The sequence below is a fragment of the Lissotriton helveticus genome, chromosome 7 (assembly GCF_964261635.1).
Source record: "Lissotriton helveticus chromosome 7, aLisHel1.1, whole genome shotgun sequence".
NCBI lineage: Eukaryota > Metazoa > Chordata > Amphibia > Caudata > Salamandridae > Lissotriton > Lissotriton helveticus.
In genome coordinates, this window is record NC_136068.1 from 495644604 (window position 1) to 495663017 (window position 18414).

Consider the following 18414-nt stretch of genomic DNA (forward strand, 5'->3'; position numbering starts at 1 on the left):
CCCTCCCAGTTATCCCAAAGTCTTAGCCCACAGAAATAGGGCACAGGCTCTGGCCTGGATGGAATGCCTCTAGTCGGGGACGGAGTCAGACGATGCTCGTTCGGCTCTGTGTCCGAGTATGGGGATGGCGCTGAGGATGTCGGCAGTGGAGCTGGGGAAGGTCAAGGTGGCTCAACTGGTGCCAGCCAGGATCCTTTCCTGGAGCCAATGATCCTGACTGACAGCAGGGGGAACCCAGCAGCAGAAGCCCAGTAGGGGCCTCTTGCATGGCCCAAAGGCGCTCCAGCAGGGAAAGGCCCCCAAATATGAGGTGCATGGCCTCATAAAATTCACTGAGTTGGTCGAGGGTCACTCCGGCTCCTGGGAACTCGAGGAGGCTCGGAGACGGCCCAGGCGCAGGCTAAACCGTGCAGCCAGGCCTTGAAGACGGCCCTCCCTAGTCCCAGCAGATGGTGCGAAGTCGAAGACCTCTTTGACTTCTTGTTCTTTTGTGCTTGTGGGACTTACTCGAACGCCCAAACGACTTGGAAAAGAGCGCTTGGAGTGGGTCCACGATCGAATCCAGGACCTTACTCTCGACCAGGATCGAGACTGTCACTGTGTCGCATGTTGAGCACCAAGGAGCTTGAGGGAGCACTCCCTCAAGGCCTTGGGATGTATGGCACGTCAATCGACAAGTCTTGGAATCATGGTTGTGCTGGAGGCACCAGGGGCAGAGGAGGTGTGGGTCCATCACCGACATTTACTGGTGAAAGGCACTACAGGGCTTAAAACTAGCCATCCACACCAGGATACATGGTCTCAAAAGTATTTGACAAAACGGTCCAAAAAGGGACTGGGGGTGGCTCAGAACCGCATCTGCGCTGACTGGCCTGGAAAGAGAAAAAATGACGTCAGCATGCTGGGGTGAAGCCTGTATAGGCATCATGCATGTCACTTCCGGCGCGGCGATGCCAATGACACCACACAGTGAATAACGACACCACTTACCGGCGATGGGGTAATGCTCATGAAAGTTTTCCGGATCTAGTCTGATGCATGGGGATAACTCTAAGGTAAGGAATCTGAGACTAGAAGTCTCTATCATATATAAATATGCAACTGAACTCAATTGCTTTTCTTCTAACAATAAAACACGTGTCACAAAGGTAATTCATCAAAATAATATCAAGAAATTTAAAAAATATGCAGGCTCTTGTGCTTCCCCCAAAGAGAAAGGAGCTTTGGAATCCAGAATGAGCTGAGCAGTTCTCTGTGTATCTGCACCAAAGCGATCATTCAATAACAGAATGTGGCTGCATGCATATAATGTAGCCTTGTCCTGCGGCTGTAGTTCACGTACGCAATGGAAAACAATTACTAGACCCTCAAAGAAAGTCAAACCTTTAGTGCCAATACATTTATTAGCACAGACTAGATACGAAGGAATCTTTCTCAATGTATATATTGCCAACTTTAATCTTTTTACTTTATGATTGCTTTTATTATTCTCATACCTGCAATATTCATGCATATCATTTGCACTTAAATGTATCTTAAATAAAGCCTTAAAAATAACAGTATGGATTTCTTGGGTGTGCACACTTGGGGGAAACTGTGCCAGTAATTCACAATAAACCAAATGCTTGACAGTCTATAGCAGGTTTTGTTAAGTGCCAGACATACATTACGTTCAGATAGGTTTACGAGCGAGACGTGGGTCATACCTTATATATTCTCCCTCGTCAGGCTGGTAGGTTCTTCTTGACTGAGGGCCAAGGCGCATCTATCAGATTGTGATCAGTGAAGCAAATGCTAGTGTAACAGGCATATAAAGTGAGAAACCTTGCTCCATTTTCCGCAACAGCAATTCTGTGTAGAGGATAGTGATCACTGGCAAATCTAAGTGTGACTTAATTTAGTAATCGAGGGCAAACTTTTGTTGCAAAGAAAAGGACACTTTGTTCTAAAATAGTACGTACATAAGAATAGACTGCATTGACAAAAGAAAGGAACTGTGTTAGTGAAGCTGAGCATGCATGTGTGTGGGAATGCTGGCCACTCAAGCGAAGACTGAGTCAAGCCTGGGAGAGCAGACTTTGCACACCCTTGTATTTGCCCTGTTATGAAAACAAAAGCCCAACACATTTATAGAAAGAAGGTGTGTCAAGTAAGAGGATGCCACATCCAACTATAATGATCAGGCTGGCACAAGAAGGCTAATAATGCACCATTCTAAAGTTCTGGCTCCAGTGAGAGTCCTAGCAGCTAAGCACAACATGAAATCCAAATACAGGCACTGAAGACAGCGTTTTTAAACTGCTAATTTAGGCACTGGGAGAAAGATAGGCAGGGTTGATCTGGGGAATTGTTGTGAGCCAGGGATACAAGTATTACTGTGTTTTCTTTTAGTTAAATTTTAGTATGAAGTAAATCAAACTCAGTTAAGCAACTGTTTTCAAATTTCAGTTTACTTAAAAATCACTGGGGCACATATGGCCCGATCCAGATGGTCACAAACTCCTACAGCATGTTCGTTAACAGTGGTTCATCACTTAACATTAGCCACATAGGATAAAAGAAAGGGTCTTTGGAGCTCAGTCAACCCTCCCATTGAAAGATTTGTCTTTGGTTGCATAGGCCACTGGAGTACATCTCCATTTCAAGCAGGTGCATTCTAGTTATCCACGCCCTGCTGCCAATTTCAAGGAGAACAACTTTTGTGTCAAAAAGAAAAATGTTATTCAGTCGAACCAGGGCAGACGCTGCAAACGTTGGTAAATACCACCTGGCAGCAGATGAAAATCCCGCATGAGAACGTCCAAATCATGTCTTAAACCAGATAAGCAAGTTATTCTATTATAGCACTCTTCAAGATCAGTTTCAATGGGGGTCGGTGGAAGGAAGGGATCTTGGACTCCCTTCAACTCTTTCTGGTTTATCCAACATCAAATAAAAACAAGAATCCTGAAAATACGAAACACTGGAAAAAGTTCAGAATCATTTTCAGGTCAGACACAGAAAATGGAGACTAACAGCACCAGGCTGGGAATGGCAAAGGGTTCAAAAGTCACATACACAGCTAGGCATCTGACAGGGCACCTCCTTTACCCTGCTATTAGCATAGGACACTTGGCGAACAAGGCCACCCTGTCCTCTCAAGTGCAACTGGAGTCCGAGGGTGTTGGCAAAGACGCTCACAAGGAAGAAAACAATGTCACTTCAAAAACCTGTCAAGTGGTTATCTCAGAATACTGCGGAGCAATGCTTAGAGTATCCATAATGGGAGTTAAGTTCTATTCAGAATGGCCCAGTCCATGGGTCACACAGTTGGAAATCAGTTTCAGTCAGGGAGGAAAGAAATAGGTTGGATACTGGGTTCCTGGGTTATTGCACATCCATGAAACATTTAAGTGGGCCTGGCTGGTAACGCTGAGTAAGCGGTCCCCTACAGGCGACTGAATGTCAGGAAGGTTCGAGTTATGGTAGAACCCTCTTATATGCGGAAGCTCTCCTCTTTGCCATCGATGTGCTTGAGGCGAAGGTAGACATCTGTTCCAATACCCTGTAGAGACTGGATGCAAAGGGATCCGCCCAGGTACTCAGCATAGGCGCGGGAAGTGGGTAACCCAAACCCAAAGCTAGAAATAACAAAGAATAATATGTAAGCAGATGACATAAGAGTAAGCAAACAACGACATAGGTTACCACAATCAGGACTTCAACGGGGTCACCTGTAGAAGGTGCTATTCTAAGCTTAAGGGCATCAGTAGTTGTTATTCATGAAATAAACTGGCAATTAAAACAAGTATGAAATCATCCAATGTCCACCTTGAGCCATGTACTAAGCTAGCATATCATATCATCAGTCAAATAGACATAAAATACCAACTATTTAAAAACAAGCGAAACAGTATGCATGAAACTTCAGGCATTCAATTTAGAGCTACACCCTAATATCCTCCAATGATAAAGCATGTGCTAAGCTCCAGATGTTTAATATGATGTTTTTATCAGAGCCAGCCTCCAATTAGAACTTCACTGATCATTTAAGCTTCTATCCTACAATAGAAATGTATTCATCAAGCTTCTGATCTCAAAATCAAAGCTATGATTTAAGCCTATATCCTCCATCAGTAAGCCTTGTATAGGATTTTTAACAGAAATGCTGTATGTACACAGTAAACCAGCAGAGCATAACATGATTGACCGGGTTACAACATAAAGCCATGTGCATGAAGGTAACCGGCTGGTAAGTTAGGACAATAAACAAGAGAGTACATACATGAAGAGTGCAAGTTGAACACGTTACTTACCTTTGGTAAAGCTCTTTCTGGTGGATACTCTATCTAATTGCAGATTCCTTACCTTTAGAATATCCCAAGGCACCAGAGTGGATCTGTACATTTTCTCAGCAGTACTCCAGTGCGCTGCTAGGTGATGCGGCGGAATCCGCGTTAGCTTAGTTCCGCCCCCAAAGTGACAGAGCAGAGCCGCATATAAGCAGCACCCCTAAGCATTGACATCAGTTTCTTGCTAGACTCTTTCTGTGCTCTCGGACATGGAGCACAAAACAACTTTTTAGATAGCTGAAAGAGATCACACCACAGAAAGGGGTCAAATGTCAAAGGGCACCACTTTTGACACATTCGTTGGGTAGGAAAATTCACTCACTATTCCTGTCCTGACGAAGCGTCATGGGTCCTCCTGACCACTAGGGGCACGAAACATATTGACTGACCAGTGTTGGACCCTAAAGAAGGAACTCACAACCCCTCTCTCGTGAACACCTCTTTCAAGAAACCTATCAAAGCTTTGGTGTTGATGTTAACCACGAATTTATGAGAGATCCAGTTGGTAAAGTAGTCTATCAGCACCAAAAGATACATCTCCTGTGAACCTCTTCCATGAATAGGTCCTGTGATATCAAATCCCAGTTTACTCCACGGAGCCTCAGGTACTTTAACTGGTATTAATGGTGCGTGCTTGGTGATTTTTGACTTGTCGCTGATGCTGCAAGCATAACAGTCACAAACTTTTTCCTCCATTTCACGGTCCATCTCTGGGAACCAATAGTCTGCTCTTAATCTGTTCTTGCACAAACTCCTGCCCAGGTGGCCTTCATGGGCTAAGTTGATGACTTGCTGCCTCACTCCCTCAGGAGGCACTAGTTTCCCTGACTTCATGACAAAGTTCGCATCGATAGAGAGATCCTCTCTTACATTCCAAAACGGTTGGACTTGGTCGCATTTACCTATAAAGGTTTTTAATCTGACATGGCGGTCCAGTTTTTAAAAATAGTTGGTGGCCTCCGTGACCAGTTATAACCCACATCATCACACGAGATACCATCCCACCTAGACTCTACCTTGCATTCATCATATGACATACCAATAAAAGATATCCGCCAAAGTGACCCTTTGTGGCACCCGTTGGGCTGCGGCACCGGCCCAATGAGGAGCAATAGCCCTATGACAAAGCATGACATCCCTTTGGGATGTTGACCCCAGATGACCTTCCCAACCTAACGGTGACGCATCCAACAGTACCATCTCCCCATTCCACTCTAGGTGGGGAAGGGAGAGGGGTCTGCGCTGGTCCAATTGGTCAAACAGCCACCACTGCAGATCTCATACAGTCTCCTCCTAAACCTGGATGGAATCGGACAGGTTTACTTGGAATTTGGCCCACTGAGACTTCACATTCCACTGCAGTGCCCGCATTTACCACCTGGCTCAGTCGAGAAGCAGGAGGCAAATCGTCCCAGAAGCCTCAGGAACACTGTCACAGAGACAAAGGACCAAGGCTGAAATAGAGGGATCATAGCTTGAATGTCCTGAACTGCATCATGTCCAAGAAAGCTAATACAAAACAAAGACTCCGCGAAAGAGAGATGTGTGACTTTGGCATGTTGATCGAGAACCCCATCAAAGTCTGGAGAAGTTCTGCTCCAGGTGATCACCAACTGACTATGGTGAGCCTGCCTTGAATAGCTAGTCACCAAGGCAGGGGAAAACTAGTACCATTAACCTCTCAATGTGGACAGAAACCACCGCCATCATTTTTGTATTAAACACCCAAGGGGTGCGGATAAGGCAGAAAGCTGAGCATGACAAACTGAAAATGCTCCATGAATTGCAGATAATATCTGTGAGACAGCAGGACGGGTCTATGAAAATATATGATCTGCAGGTCCAAAGCCAAGATCCTGTTGCCCAGATCTAGGGCAGATAGAACCTGTGCCAAAGGTAGAATTTTGAATATGTCCTTCACCACTGAGGCATTCAGAGGATGAAGATCTAAAACAGGACAGAGGCCTTCATCTTTTTTCAGCATGAGGAAATAGTGGGATTAACAACCTGTCTCTATCTCTGTGTCCAGGACCCTCTTGATGGTCCCTATGGAAAGAAGAGCTCGCACCTCTTGCAGCATGTAGGAAAGGTTCTCCTCTGAGAGGCATTCTAGTGTGGGAGAAGCTGCGGTGGGTTGGAAAGGAACGGAAGGGCATAGCCCTGCGGAATGATCTGTAGGAACTGTCTCTTAAATGTGATGTACTGCCTTCCAAGGAGAAAGTGTTAGATCTTTCCTTCCACAGGATGAGTATGTACCACTAAGGGCAAACTAAAGTGGCTTGGCAGCTGATGCCGCAGGGAAGGAGAACTTGGAAGACCAGTGCCCTTGGGGACCTGTGTGATGCTTGTGTGAACCACAGCCACCAAAGATGCGGGATGACGGCCCAGGAGGAGCAAATGGACCTAGCGATATCTGTACGCCAGCCCCCTTGAGCAGCCCATGAAAGGCTGAAACTGCTGGCGGGATTGACTGGCAGGGGGTTGAGAGGCCTAATGAATCTCCCGGTCCTCCTTAAAAAAAAAATCGAAGACAGGGTCAGGATTTTCACCAATTAAGGATACATTAAAAGGCATAATCATAAGGGATACTTGCATGTCTATTGAAAAACCTATGGATCGCATCCACACATGGCGATAGAGCACCATGCTAACTGCTCGCCCCAGAAAATTAGTTATACACAGGCCAGCACAGATTACATATTTGGCTGCATTGTGAATGGTGTGAGCCAAGAAGGCACTACATTTTCCAGGACCATCAGCGAGACCTCCTTGGTAATGTTACAGGGGGCATGCGTGTATCTGCCTAACAAGCAAATAGCCTGGCAGAGGAGAACATTAGTTTCTCAAATGCCTTAATCCTCAGTATCCATGTCCATGGGCAAGTCACAGGGAATAAATTGCGATTTACCTCGCTAGTTGAAGCCTGGAACATCAAACACTATGGGGCAGAATGCAGAGTAAGAATATCAGGGTCACCAGGTTCCGGTCTGTGGCATCTGGCCACCTCATCTTTCATTGTGGGGCAAAAGCAAGCCTTAGCCAAAGTGCCCATCAAAGAATCAGAAGATGCAGGTCAAGGCTGGAATACATCCTTAAGGACATTCGTTTAACTTCTACTGAAGGCAGTTGTAAATCTAAGACCGCAGCAGAATGTCGAATTACAACAGCCAAGGAACCATTCTCTTTTGAAGGGGCCCAAGAGATGAAACCAACATGTATGACAGGAAGTATCAAGTCGTTTGGCCTCCTGTTGGTCCATATATATAAGCCATTATCATAATTTGGGGTGAATTGCCCCGCTCATCACCACTGTCCACTTCAAAAGGTAGACTCTGGTCTGAATCAAAACCAAAATGATATTGGAGCCTCTGAGGATGACTCAGCAGTAACAGCAATACAATGTCAGAATCAGGCTATGCAGGAACCCGATGCACTGCAGCGCAACCTCGGTCACGGTCGAGACATTTTCCAAGCAGGGACAGACATCACATGCAGCACTGGATTCCTCTACAGCACTGGTAATGCCAGTACTGGCATTGATCAAAGAGTGATCATGCAAGCCTCTGACGAGGAATGAAAGCTGGCACTGGAATCGGTCAGACCCCGAAACTGGTCTGAGGAGCACATTGTACTGGTCTGAGGAGCACATAGGACAGATCTGTTGGCTGTAATCCAACTGGAGGCCCCTTCAGATCTTTTGGGCCTGAAGGCACATCAGAGAGATTCGGAACACTGCCAACAATAGGCAGCATTACCTCCTTAAAGGACTTGACTTGTTGTGGCTTTGCGATGGATCAGGGAACTCGGGGCACATCGGGAATAACTGCGGAATCTGCTCCTCAAGCTGGGGGTCAGAAGCAAGACCAAATGGCACCTCAACACCCTCTCAACATCTCTTTCAATAGAGTGACAGGATGTGATTGAGTCCTGGTTAGCCTTGGACTTACCTGATGATTTGGATCATGACAGATTGGTCCAGGGATCGACCACAATAGCAGTAGAGGGACTTAGGTGAAGTCCATGACTTCTTTTAGTGTTGTGCCCAAAGCCCAGACACCAAATGTGGCTCTGCTCCATCACTTCCAGCGCAAAACAAAGCTAACACAGAGCCACATGGTACCACCTAACAGGAGTACTGCTGACAACATTTCCAGATTCAGACTGGCACTGAGGGATATTCTAAAGGTGAGGAATCTGCAATTAAAGTATCAACAAGAAATTCATGCATTATAGATTAAGCCACAGAGAGGATGTAAACATGAACGCATTAAAGAGCTGTACTTATGAAAGGATTCAAAGGCATTTAAGGAGGATACTGATCTCGGATTAAGATGGAGGGTATTCAAAAGAGGTAGAGAGCTAAAGGCAAATTGCAAGAGTGGACAATGGTTTGGGGAACATTAAGTAGGTTAAAGTTAGCAGTGTGTCTTGCAAGTGCGACATAGAAAGAATGTTACTATATGCATTCTCCACCCATCTAGTGTTAGGTTTGGACATTGCAGGTTGTTTGTTGTCCAAGACGTTTCTTTGTGTCATGAAGTATCCTATGACTTCTGCTTTAGGGGATGTGCATGGGCACAAACTCCATTATTGGATTGTTTCCGCACAGTGGGTGAGTTTACTTATGAAGTGGTTAGAGATAATAATATGGTGGCAATCCAAATAGTATATAAGGTAATATTTGACATTACAGAGGTGTGCAATCAACACTGACTCTGGTGAGGAGGGTGGGGGCATGTGATTACAGCACTACAAGCAACAAGCACATGCTTACAGGGTAACAAATCCCTGTGTTGTAGATGCACAAGCTCTGCATAGACTTTAAAGCAGTACTCACCAAAGCAGTGGCTAGTCAGATGTCTAACAGAGTTCCTAATACTGTTTGGCAGGCAACTTTAGCTTTCTAATGGGCAAGAATATCCCCAAATAGCTGTTCAACTCCACATGCTTTTACTAAACGCTATCTGCTTTGCAAATGTGAGCTATGAGAATACTCCCTAGAAAAGTTATGCTTGCTCCCTAGTTCATAGTGCAGAGCGGCCTAAATGGAGCAGAGAGCACCTTTTTGGCTTTAAATTATCAATTCTTAATACATGTAATAATCCATCTAGCTATGCTAGCCTTTGATACAGGGGGCTTTATGACGTTTGGCAAAAGCAACAAACATCGAGTTATACTAAAAGGTTTGGTTCTGCCAATGGAGTAGATTAAGGCTCTTTTTTTTTTGTAAATTCTTTTTATTATAAGCAACATCAAAGATTCTTCCAGGTACATTCCCAGTACAGTGTCCCATTGATAACTGAAGCACCACATTCGCGAGCCGTACCTCGCACGTCATTAATATTAAGGCTCTTTTAATATCTAGAGTATAAAGAACAATTCTGTCACAGAATCTAGGAGAGGAAAAGACGGGTAGTTCAATATTTTTGATTAAGATGAAAAGGAGAGACCACTTTAGGAAGGAATTTAGGGTATGTTCTAAGAACAACCCTATTAGTATGAACTTGGGTAAAGGCTCTAGGAAGGTGAGAGCTTTTATGAGCATCACTGAGTTGATGGCTAGAGGGAAAGCAACTTTCCAAGAGAGAGATTGCAAAAAGCAGGAATGCAATAGCTTGAATGGGGGACCCATGAGTCTTCTGAGTACTATATTGAGGTTCCAGAGAGGAACAAGTGCCACTCTAGGTGGAATGACTCTTAAGGTCTTCCATAAAGGATTTAATGACGGGAATTCTGTAGAGAGGAAATCTCTGTATCATATATCTATCCTTGTACTCTTTCCATTATTTGTTAAGGCTCACTTATTTTCACTTCTCACCGCGCCATCACTTGGAGCACCTTTTGTTTGACCACAACATGATAATCAGTCTCTTAAATACAATGTTTCAAATAAAGAACTGAAATATCTGCGTCATTGATAGTACGTGTTTAGTCAGTTATTAGAAAAAGGTTTGATGTACTCTTTCGTACTTTTGAAACCTTATTTTTAATTTTGTCAAGACACATTTTATGTGTTTAGCAGTTTAAATGGAAACAGGGCCTGTCAGGCCAACAGAACAGCATAATGATAAACAATATTGGAAAAGGAAATTGTCAAATCTTTTTAAAAAAAGATTTCCATGTAGAACATTTGTTCTTTTCGTAATTTTACTACCCTTGTTATAGGGAATGGACGGTGGCCCATTTTTTTGCTGCTCTCTTGACCATCCAAATGACCATCCAAATGTCGAGAGTGGAGAAGATGCGTGTGTTTTCCCTCCTGAGGTGGGCAGCTACGACTGCTAGGCATTTTGTAAACACCCTTGAGGCTGTGGTAACCCCAAAGGGTATAACCTTGAATTTGTAGTGTTGTCCACTTACTAATCAAAGGCAGTGTCAATGAGGTGGATGTACTGGGATTCGAAAGTGGGGGTCCTTTAGATCCAAGTGGTCATGATTTTACCTTGCTGCAGCAGAGGGATAACATACTGAAGGGTTGGCATATGGAACTGTTCTGAAAACATATATCCGGTGATGAGCCTGAGATCAAAGATAGTCTTAGAGTGGTCTTTTTTGGAGATTATAAAGTATACAGAGTGGACCGTTGTGCCCTGGTGTTGCAAGTGCATCAACACGTTGGCCTCTTCGTGCAGCTCTACTTCAAGAAGGTGAAGATGTTCTGCGCTTAAGTTGGGTGCATGGGGTGGAATGTTTGGTGGCGTGGAAAGGAGCTCTAGGCAATATCAGTGAAGGACTAGGCTTAGGAATCAGTGGTCTGAGTTGATTTCTTCCCAAATAGGAAGAAACTGCTGTACTCATTCCCCAACAGATGTGGGGTGAACGGGGGATGTGTGGCAATTCCATGCTACGAGGCAGATTCTCCTTTAGTGGGAATCCCTTTTATATTTGCTTCTGTTAGATTAGCCCTGTATGAACCACATATATATTCTCTGCCTGCTTGAAGATTGTGCAGGCGTTGAAAGAATTGGGCCGTGCTGAGGAAGTGGCCTTTGCTGCACCTCTGTATGATTGCCTACAAAAGGAGCCCCAGGTGGGTGGTGTGTGGACAAAAATGTGCTCTTAATCAAAAAGTAGGCCAACAAGGTTTATGTTGCACCTCTGGCTTGAAGCCAGAGATATGGAGCCACAAATGTCTCTATAGGATCACAGAGATTTTAACTTTCGCTGCTGATGTTTTGGCAGTATCCAAGGCACACTGTATGGTGATGTTGGAGAGGACTTTACCCTAATATGATTTTCTGCCCACCTTTTCCTAAATTGCTCTGGGAGGTACTGTAGCATATTATCATCTACTCACACTGGGCACTATTGTATCTTAAGAGCCGATCCACCAAGTTAGCAATCAGCCAGGGTGTGGCAGCTCCTACTGCGACCCTCTTCCCTGCAGCATCAATTCTTTTGCTCTGCTTATCCAGTGGGAGAGCATTTTCTGTGGCGTGTGCAGAGGCACGTCTAAGGGCCGGTTTACCACCAAGGAGTCCAGAGGAACGTGTCTTTTGATGTAGATAGGGTCTGAGAGACAAGACATGCTTTTCTTCTACACTCTGGGAGTAGCTACCCAGGCACTGACCGGTTCCTTAAGGATGTTTGGGGTGGGGTTGAGCACCCCCTTCTAAATTTGAAGGAACTTCATGAAGCATATCCACTTTAAGGTATAATGCAGTTCTTTCTACGACCATATGGTATGTGACGACGTAATCAAGAAGAGAGGCCCTAACGTGGAACAAGCTTTAGGTTTGAACCCCCTGACACATTGCCTGTGGGTCGTGGGTAAAAGGTCGTGGGTAAAAGGGTGTCTCAGAAATCTCAAGAGGAGGGCATGTATTGGGCTGAAGGTATCTGAATAAGGTAGTGGAGACCCTGGTGGGGATTGTGAAGGAGTGCTATAGGAGTCACTTGCTGTGGAAGTGGTGGTGAAATAGCTGGTGAGGAGGAGGAATAGTTGTTGCTTCCTTGAAATGCTTGTATTGTGATAGAGCATCTGGTGGAGTGTTTCTTTTCAAAACAGACCATCCTCTTTTTGCACATCTGCTCCAAGATATTTGGGTTTTTGGAAGACATTTTCTGTGTGTATGGAGGAATGAAGATTCACCACTGTCTCATCCATCTCCTCCTGCAGTCTTTTGAGGATCGGTCTTTAAGAGTCACTGTTGCCAGAGGTGTAGGGCGGTCTTGGGGCTGCCAGTGTTAACGGAATTAACAGTGGCTCCAGAGCAGACACTTTTCTGGGTTCAAATGGGGTGCTGCGCCCACAAATCTTTCTGTTTCTATGGTTGCTTCATTTTATTGGAGCCAGGAGATCGATGATCATGTAGCCCTTTGGCTGAGTCCCTCTTTGGGTCTGATGCCTTACTCTGTGTCAGCCCCAAGAGCAGCGGTGCTCTCCTCAGTGTGTAGCTGTTTGGGAGTTTTACAATGTAGGGTTTCAACCATAGTCACAACCCTTGGGGTACATCTGGTTTGAGGGCTGGTGGTACACATGGAGGGAACATCTTCCTGCTAATTATTCTGACTCTGAGCCATCGGACTGGATTACCTCTAGCTGGGCTGGCGCGGAGGCAGGCCTTGTGATTAGACGTGCTCTTGTTCCTCTTCCTTGTTCCAAGGGGATCAAGAGCACCAAAGAACTCAGCCATAGTGTCAATGGATTAGTGCTACATCATGATGTGCACCAGTCGTGCTGCCAAAAGTTTTTTTTTACAGCAAAACCCTAAGCAGACGGTACACTAGGTTTCCCTTTCATCTGGAAAACGGTACAGATTACACCCTTGTGTAGATCAGTCCAGGGATATTTCATGTCACAGCAGGGGCATTTTTTTAAAGGACATATGTTCAATCAAATTTTCCAGAGTCAAAGGAATGCAATTTACCATTCTCCAGAGTCAAAGGAAGGCAAGTAGCAGGTGCCCCGACCGGGCATGGGTGCCACAAGACGGTTGGAGGACCCAGTCTAAGTGTCCCAGTCTTATCTTGAGGTTCCATTAGACAACGCCGACGAAAAAACAGAATTAAAGTAGGTGCCAATTAAGTGCTTCTCTCTGCACCAGAGGTCAAAGTTCCTACCACACCGGCTCGAAACACAAACGTTGAATGCATGGAGTACAGCAGTCTGGTCGGAAAGCATCCAAACTGGATGGTGAAGAAAAACAATCTAACAATGGAGTCGGTGCCAATGGGTATTCCGCTACTAAGGTAGGAGTCGCATGATTCATTCTGACTCAAAGAAACGTATTTAAACAAAAACAATTTGTATTGTCCGAGTCCAACACTAGATTGTAGGTTATGCAGATAATGTGGACACAGTCACACATGCTATGCACATAGGATTTCCTAAGTGGGGCTTGGCAGCATCAACAAACTTTTGCTTGTCTTCCAAATAGATTTTGTAAAATCAATGTAATTCATGTAGACTCTTTTGGCATCTACTTTGTGTGATTTTCTTTCCTGAAAGTGTGGAAATAAGCTTGGCAAGTCAATTGTTTAAGCTGTCCTTCGAACTACCTAATCTTTATGGACCTGAATAAAAGATCCTCCACAGTCAGAGCCTGTAGTTCATTGACAATGTAAAAAAGGTACTGCAGTGAAGAATGCTACTTTCCACAAAAGAAAATGCAGTTGACAAGAATATAACCGCTCAAAGGGTGGCCAATAAGAGAGGAAAATGCTACTTACCGGTATGCATCTGTTCTTGGCGTGTAGCACTGCAGAGTTGTACACTATGCATAGATCGCCACCAGGTGTTGGGCTTGGATGTTTGCATGTTGTTTTGGTCTTCGAAGAGTTGGTGACTCCTCCTTCGGTCAACAGTGCGCATGGGCTTCGGCTCCATCGTTAGATTGTTTTGCCAGTAGGGTTAGATGGAGAAGTGAGAAATAGAAAGGTGTCCATGCGTGATGTATCTAATTAAGATAATACTGGATCAGATAGATGTATCCTGGGAGGAGGGTGGGCGTGTACAACTCTGCAGCTCTACATGCCAACAACAGATGCATACTGGTAAGTAGCATTTTCCGTTCGAGGCATATGAGCTGCAGATTGTACACTATGCATAGACTATATAGCAGTATCCTCCTTAGCGGTGGCTACCTGTATCTGTTGCAGTACTTTGAAAAAGTGTTTTTAATACAGCCTGGTCCACAGTAGCTTGTTGTTTTGCTTGCACATCTACACAATAAGTTGGCAGGGTATGCTCAGACGTGAGTTCCTTGCTCACTTTGCCACTGGATTCAAGCAAGCATGGCTGAAGATGGCTGAAATGCCAGAAACCGGTCCTAGGAAGCTTGTTTCCGGTCCAGGGAAGGCATGGCTTGGCAGTTCAGACTGGACTGTTCCCATGAGGCACAGGGTCAGACTGATTTGCATATGGCCATGTCTGAACTTGGGTGGCAGAGTGGGCTAAAGAACGGTGATGGATTAAACCCAGATCTTTTGACTGGGTGTGTTTGATTGGTTCAGATGCTCCGTCCATCACCACCCCCTTTTGTATGACTGAGTGTGTACAACAAATGATTTGCACTGCCCTCTGGTACTGCCTTACTGCTCGACCAAGCTACCACTTTTGAGAGTATGGTCAGTCCTGACTTTAACCTCTGTTATACCTTTGGGGTTTGTGGACTCTATACACACTGTACTTCCTTATTGTCCAGTATATATAGAGCCACTTTCTCACAGGCAGTTTTATGATATGCGACGTTAGCCCTTTTTGCTGCAGTTGGTGGTCTGACTTGTTGACCTATTTCTTCATTGATGCTAATTTGCCTCACAGCTGCCCTGTGTCCACATGTTACAAATGATTCAATAAAACCGCTGGTGCATGCGTTGTCTCTCGGTGTAACCTTCTGCCACTGTCTGTCTCCTCCAATGGGCAATAATGTTTATAACCTAATAATCCTGTATCTCCAGGCTTTGTGGGCCTAGCTCCACCATCATATGCGGCAGCAACCCTCCCCCTGCTGAAGTTCTTGATCATGTTCTATTCCAGAATCTGCCGCCACCCACCTCTTCTTTTCGGACGCTTCATCCGTAGCCTTCCAGATGGGTGCTGCATGTTCCGGCTGGGATGGTAGCCGTGCTCTGCTATTTTGAACAAACAATCCCCCATAAATGCAGATCCCTCATTATACGCACTGGGCCCTGGTCAAGACACAAGACTTCACTGGCAGTTCCCAGGTTGTTTCTCTTGATTTCCATCAGGTTATCCTCCATACTGTTTCACCACTCACTCCTCTGTGTTGGGGTGCCAGGGTTGAGTCAAGTGACCCTCACTGACTGCCAGCTTTCCCGCAGATTTGATTACTTCACTGTTGTGTCACCAGCCCCTCTTTGACAGGTCAGCTGTTCCCTGGTTCGAGGCCTTCACAGTAAGACCTCAGTCTGATCTTCTCTCTGTGGTCATTAGGGGCCTCAACACTTAGTCTTCTGGTTCGGCTACAGGGTCGAATCACTGGCCACTATCTGACCTGATGGTCGTCTCCTAGGCTCTATTTATTGGCAGAGCAGCTAAATCAGGTCACGCCAACATTCACTCCTTCCCTGATGATCTTGCCACACTCTAACTATTTTTGCCGCCAACTATGCCTCATCATCTTCTTCCTCATACCTCATCTGTTGACCCAAGCTCCTCTCTATCCAGCATGCTTTGACCTTTATTGGCTCACTTGATTGGCACTGCCTCGTCCTACTGCCTCCTTCGTCGCAGGCTTCTCTTCAAATGAAGTCTGGGTGTGGGAATTGCGTCACCCAATGCCCGAGACCTGTAGATTTCTGAGAGTGAGTGTTATAATTGATTTGTCAAACTGATAAAATAGACATGAGATGACAGTAAGCAGAAACCCAACTATTCCACTTAAGTGTTTACTCCTGGATTCAGTCAGGCTACCAGAGGGCTACTAAAATTCAATCACTGAGATTCTCTGCTGAGCTTTCACTTCCATAAATTATACACTCTCACGTGTCACTGAGTCTTTCAAATCGCAGTACACTACTCAGTGAGGCCACACCTATGCACCCATCTTCTACTACCAGAGCACTTTTAGCTAGCATACTGAGTGATCATGCTTCATTCCAATTTGAAGTAAATGGATTACCACATTATTATGGAGATCAAAATTCCTTTATTTGAAGAGACAGAGGCCAGATATTTAATACATTGGTGCAGACATTTCGTAGTCGAATTTTTACTGCCGGACACCATAGCACTTTTCGTCTTACACAATGTAGAAAGCGGTTGCAAATTCCACAGTGCCATTTTGTTTTTGTTTTTTAAAGTAAGGATTAGGCTGATGGAATTGGTCATAGTAAGGAAGGATTTACAAAAGAGATCCACTGGCATGTTTTCATTGACATTCACACAGTACATTTTTCATTCAGTTGCATTTTGGTGATTCATGTGTTACTACGCATACCGTTACGTCGCATGCGTACGCGTACACTTTACGACGGGGGCCAATACATCGCATGTGCTTTTAAAATGCATGTGATGTAATGGCGTCGGAGCACAGACAGCAACGCAGGAACCGGGAGCAGAGACGGCGACACTGGCAACGGGACTGGAACACTGGAAACCGGAGCAGAGATGACCACGAGGAAGTAGAGAAGTAAGGGGGATTAGGGTTTAGGGTAGTCTCAGGTGGTAGTAGTGTAGGATTAAGGGCTTAGGGTAGTCTCAGAGGGTGGTAGTGTATGCTAGTGTTTTAGGATTCAGGGCTTAGGGTAGTCTCAGGGGGTTGTAGTGTAATCTCGTGGTTTAGGCTTTACGGCTTAGTGTAGTGTCAGGGGGTTGTAGTGTATGCAAGTATTTTAGGTTTTAGGGCTTAGGGTAGTGTAAGGGGGCTGTAGTGAATGCTAGTGTTTTAGACTATAGGGTTTAGGGTAGTGTCACAAGGTTGTAGTGTATGGTATTGGTTTAGGCTTTAGGGTTGTGTAAGTAGGTCCGGTATGGTAGTGTATCATTTAAAGGAGACAGACTGTTCGTAGTGGTAGGGTCGTGTTTTGAGTACTGTTTTAGGGTAGTTTTCAATTTTGTACTGTAGGGTATTACTGTGGACTGTGTGTTTGTAGGGTAGTGTGTTCGTGTTTGGGGGATATTTTGCGATTTAAATACATGCGGGAAACTTGGGTCCGATGTAAAGGCATATAGTATTCATTTCTAAGGAAAAGCAAACTAATGCCATCCGTTGAAAAAACATGCGTTGTGACGGTACATGCGAACTAAAAACCGCGTTGTAAAAGCACGTGTTGTTTTAGTTTGCGATGTATCGTCATACATCCATACTGCACAGTATGCTAGGATTTGTGCAAGGTTTCCTTTTGGACTCATCTTTGAGTGCTATTTTAATGATGAAAGATGCTTTCTGCTCAGTGGTAGCCTGCAAGTCAATATTAGTTGGTAGCATGCACTGGCATTTCTGCTCTCTGATCGGGTACAAGCAGGAATGGAGTTTTGGTTTAAATGAGTGTTTCTTCTCAGAGTTTAGTACACATTGTGTACCACCTGCTTCATGTTGATATCATTGCCGGTCTTAGATTTTGGTTTAGTAACCTAGTGCTTTCTGGGAATTGTAGTCTTCATGCCTTTAATTCAATTAGACAGCCAAGATACCAATATGGTATTCCCAGTGACATGAAATATCTCTTAACCCAGCTTGCCTTAGACCAAGTCCTTGAGATACTGGATCTGGATTGGGCTGTTAAGCTATCATACAAACAAGTTAAACTGGCAACCCTTCATTTCTAAGCTGTGCTGCCACTGGAGCCGTACATTTAGTAAAAATACAAGGTAGGGTGGATTTTATACCAAATGAAAGATCGAATCCTAGACACCTAAAATGGTGCCAGGGTCTGCAGTACCCATCTCGGTATCGCAGCCGCTATTTTATGTGACAAGTATCTGCTAATTCACAGAAAGTGCCACAGATCCCATGACTCATTTAAGTTTTTATTTATTACAAGGCAGGATGTAGATTGCAAGGCAGGACCCTACTACGGTCAGGGTGTGCTCACACTACTCCCTTATTATGTCCTTTTAATATTATTTTCCAGGACGTGGAGACCAAGTCGGCATCCTGAAATGGCCACCACAAGA

At 44.8% G+C, this 18414-nt stretch overlaps 1 protein-coding gene across 3 annotated transcripts in view; it reads right to left on the bottom strand.

The window, feature by feature from the left end:
- Positions 1 to 2432: 2432 nt before the first annotated feature.
- The window catches only part of BCKDK (branched chain keto acid dehydrogenase kinase), a 232964-nt gene continuing 216982 nt past the window's right edge, over positions 2433 to 18414 (bottom strand). For all 3 annotated transcript variants that reach the window (XM_078652492.1, XM_078652494.1, XM_078652495.1), the window contains exon 14: positions 2433 to 3620. In XM_078652492.1, the coding sequence (XP_078508618.1) occupies positions 3476 to 3620 (145 nt within the window). In that variant the 3' untranslated portion in view covers positions 2433 to 3475. The remainder of the gene's footprint in view (positions 3621 to 18414) is intronic.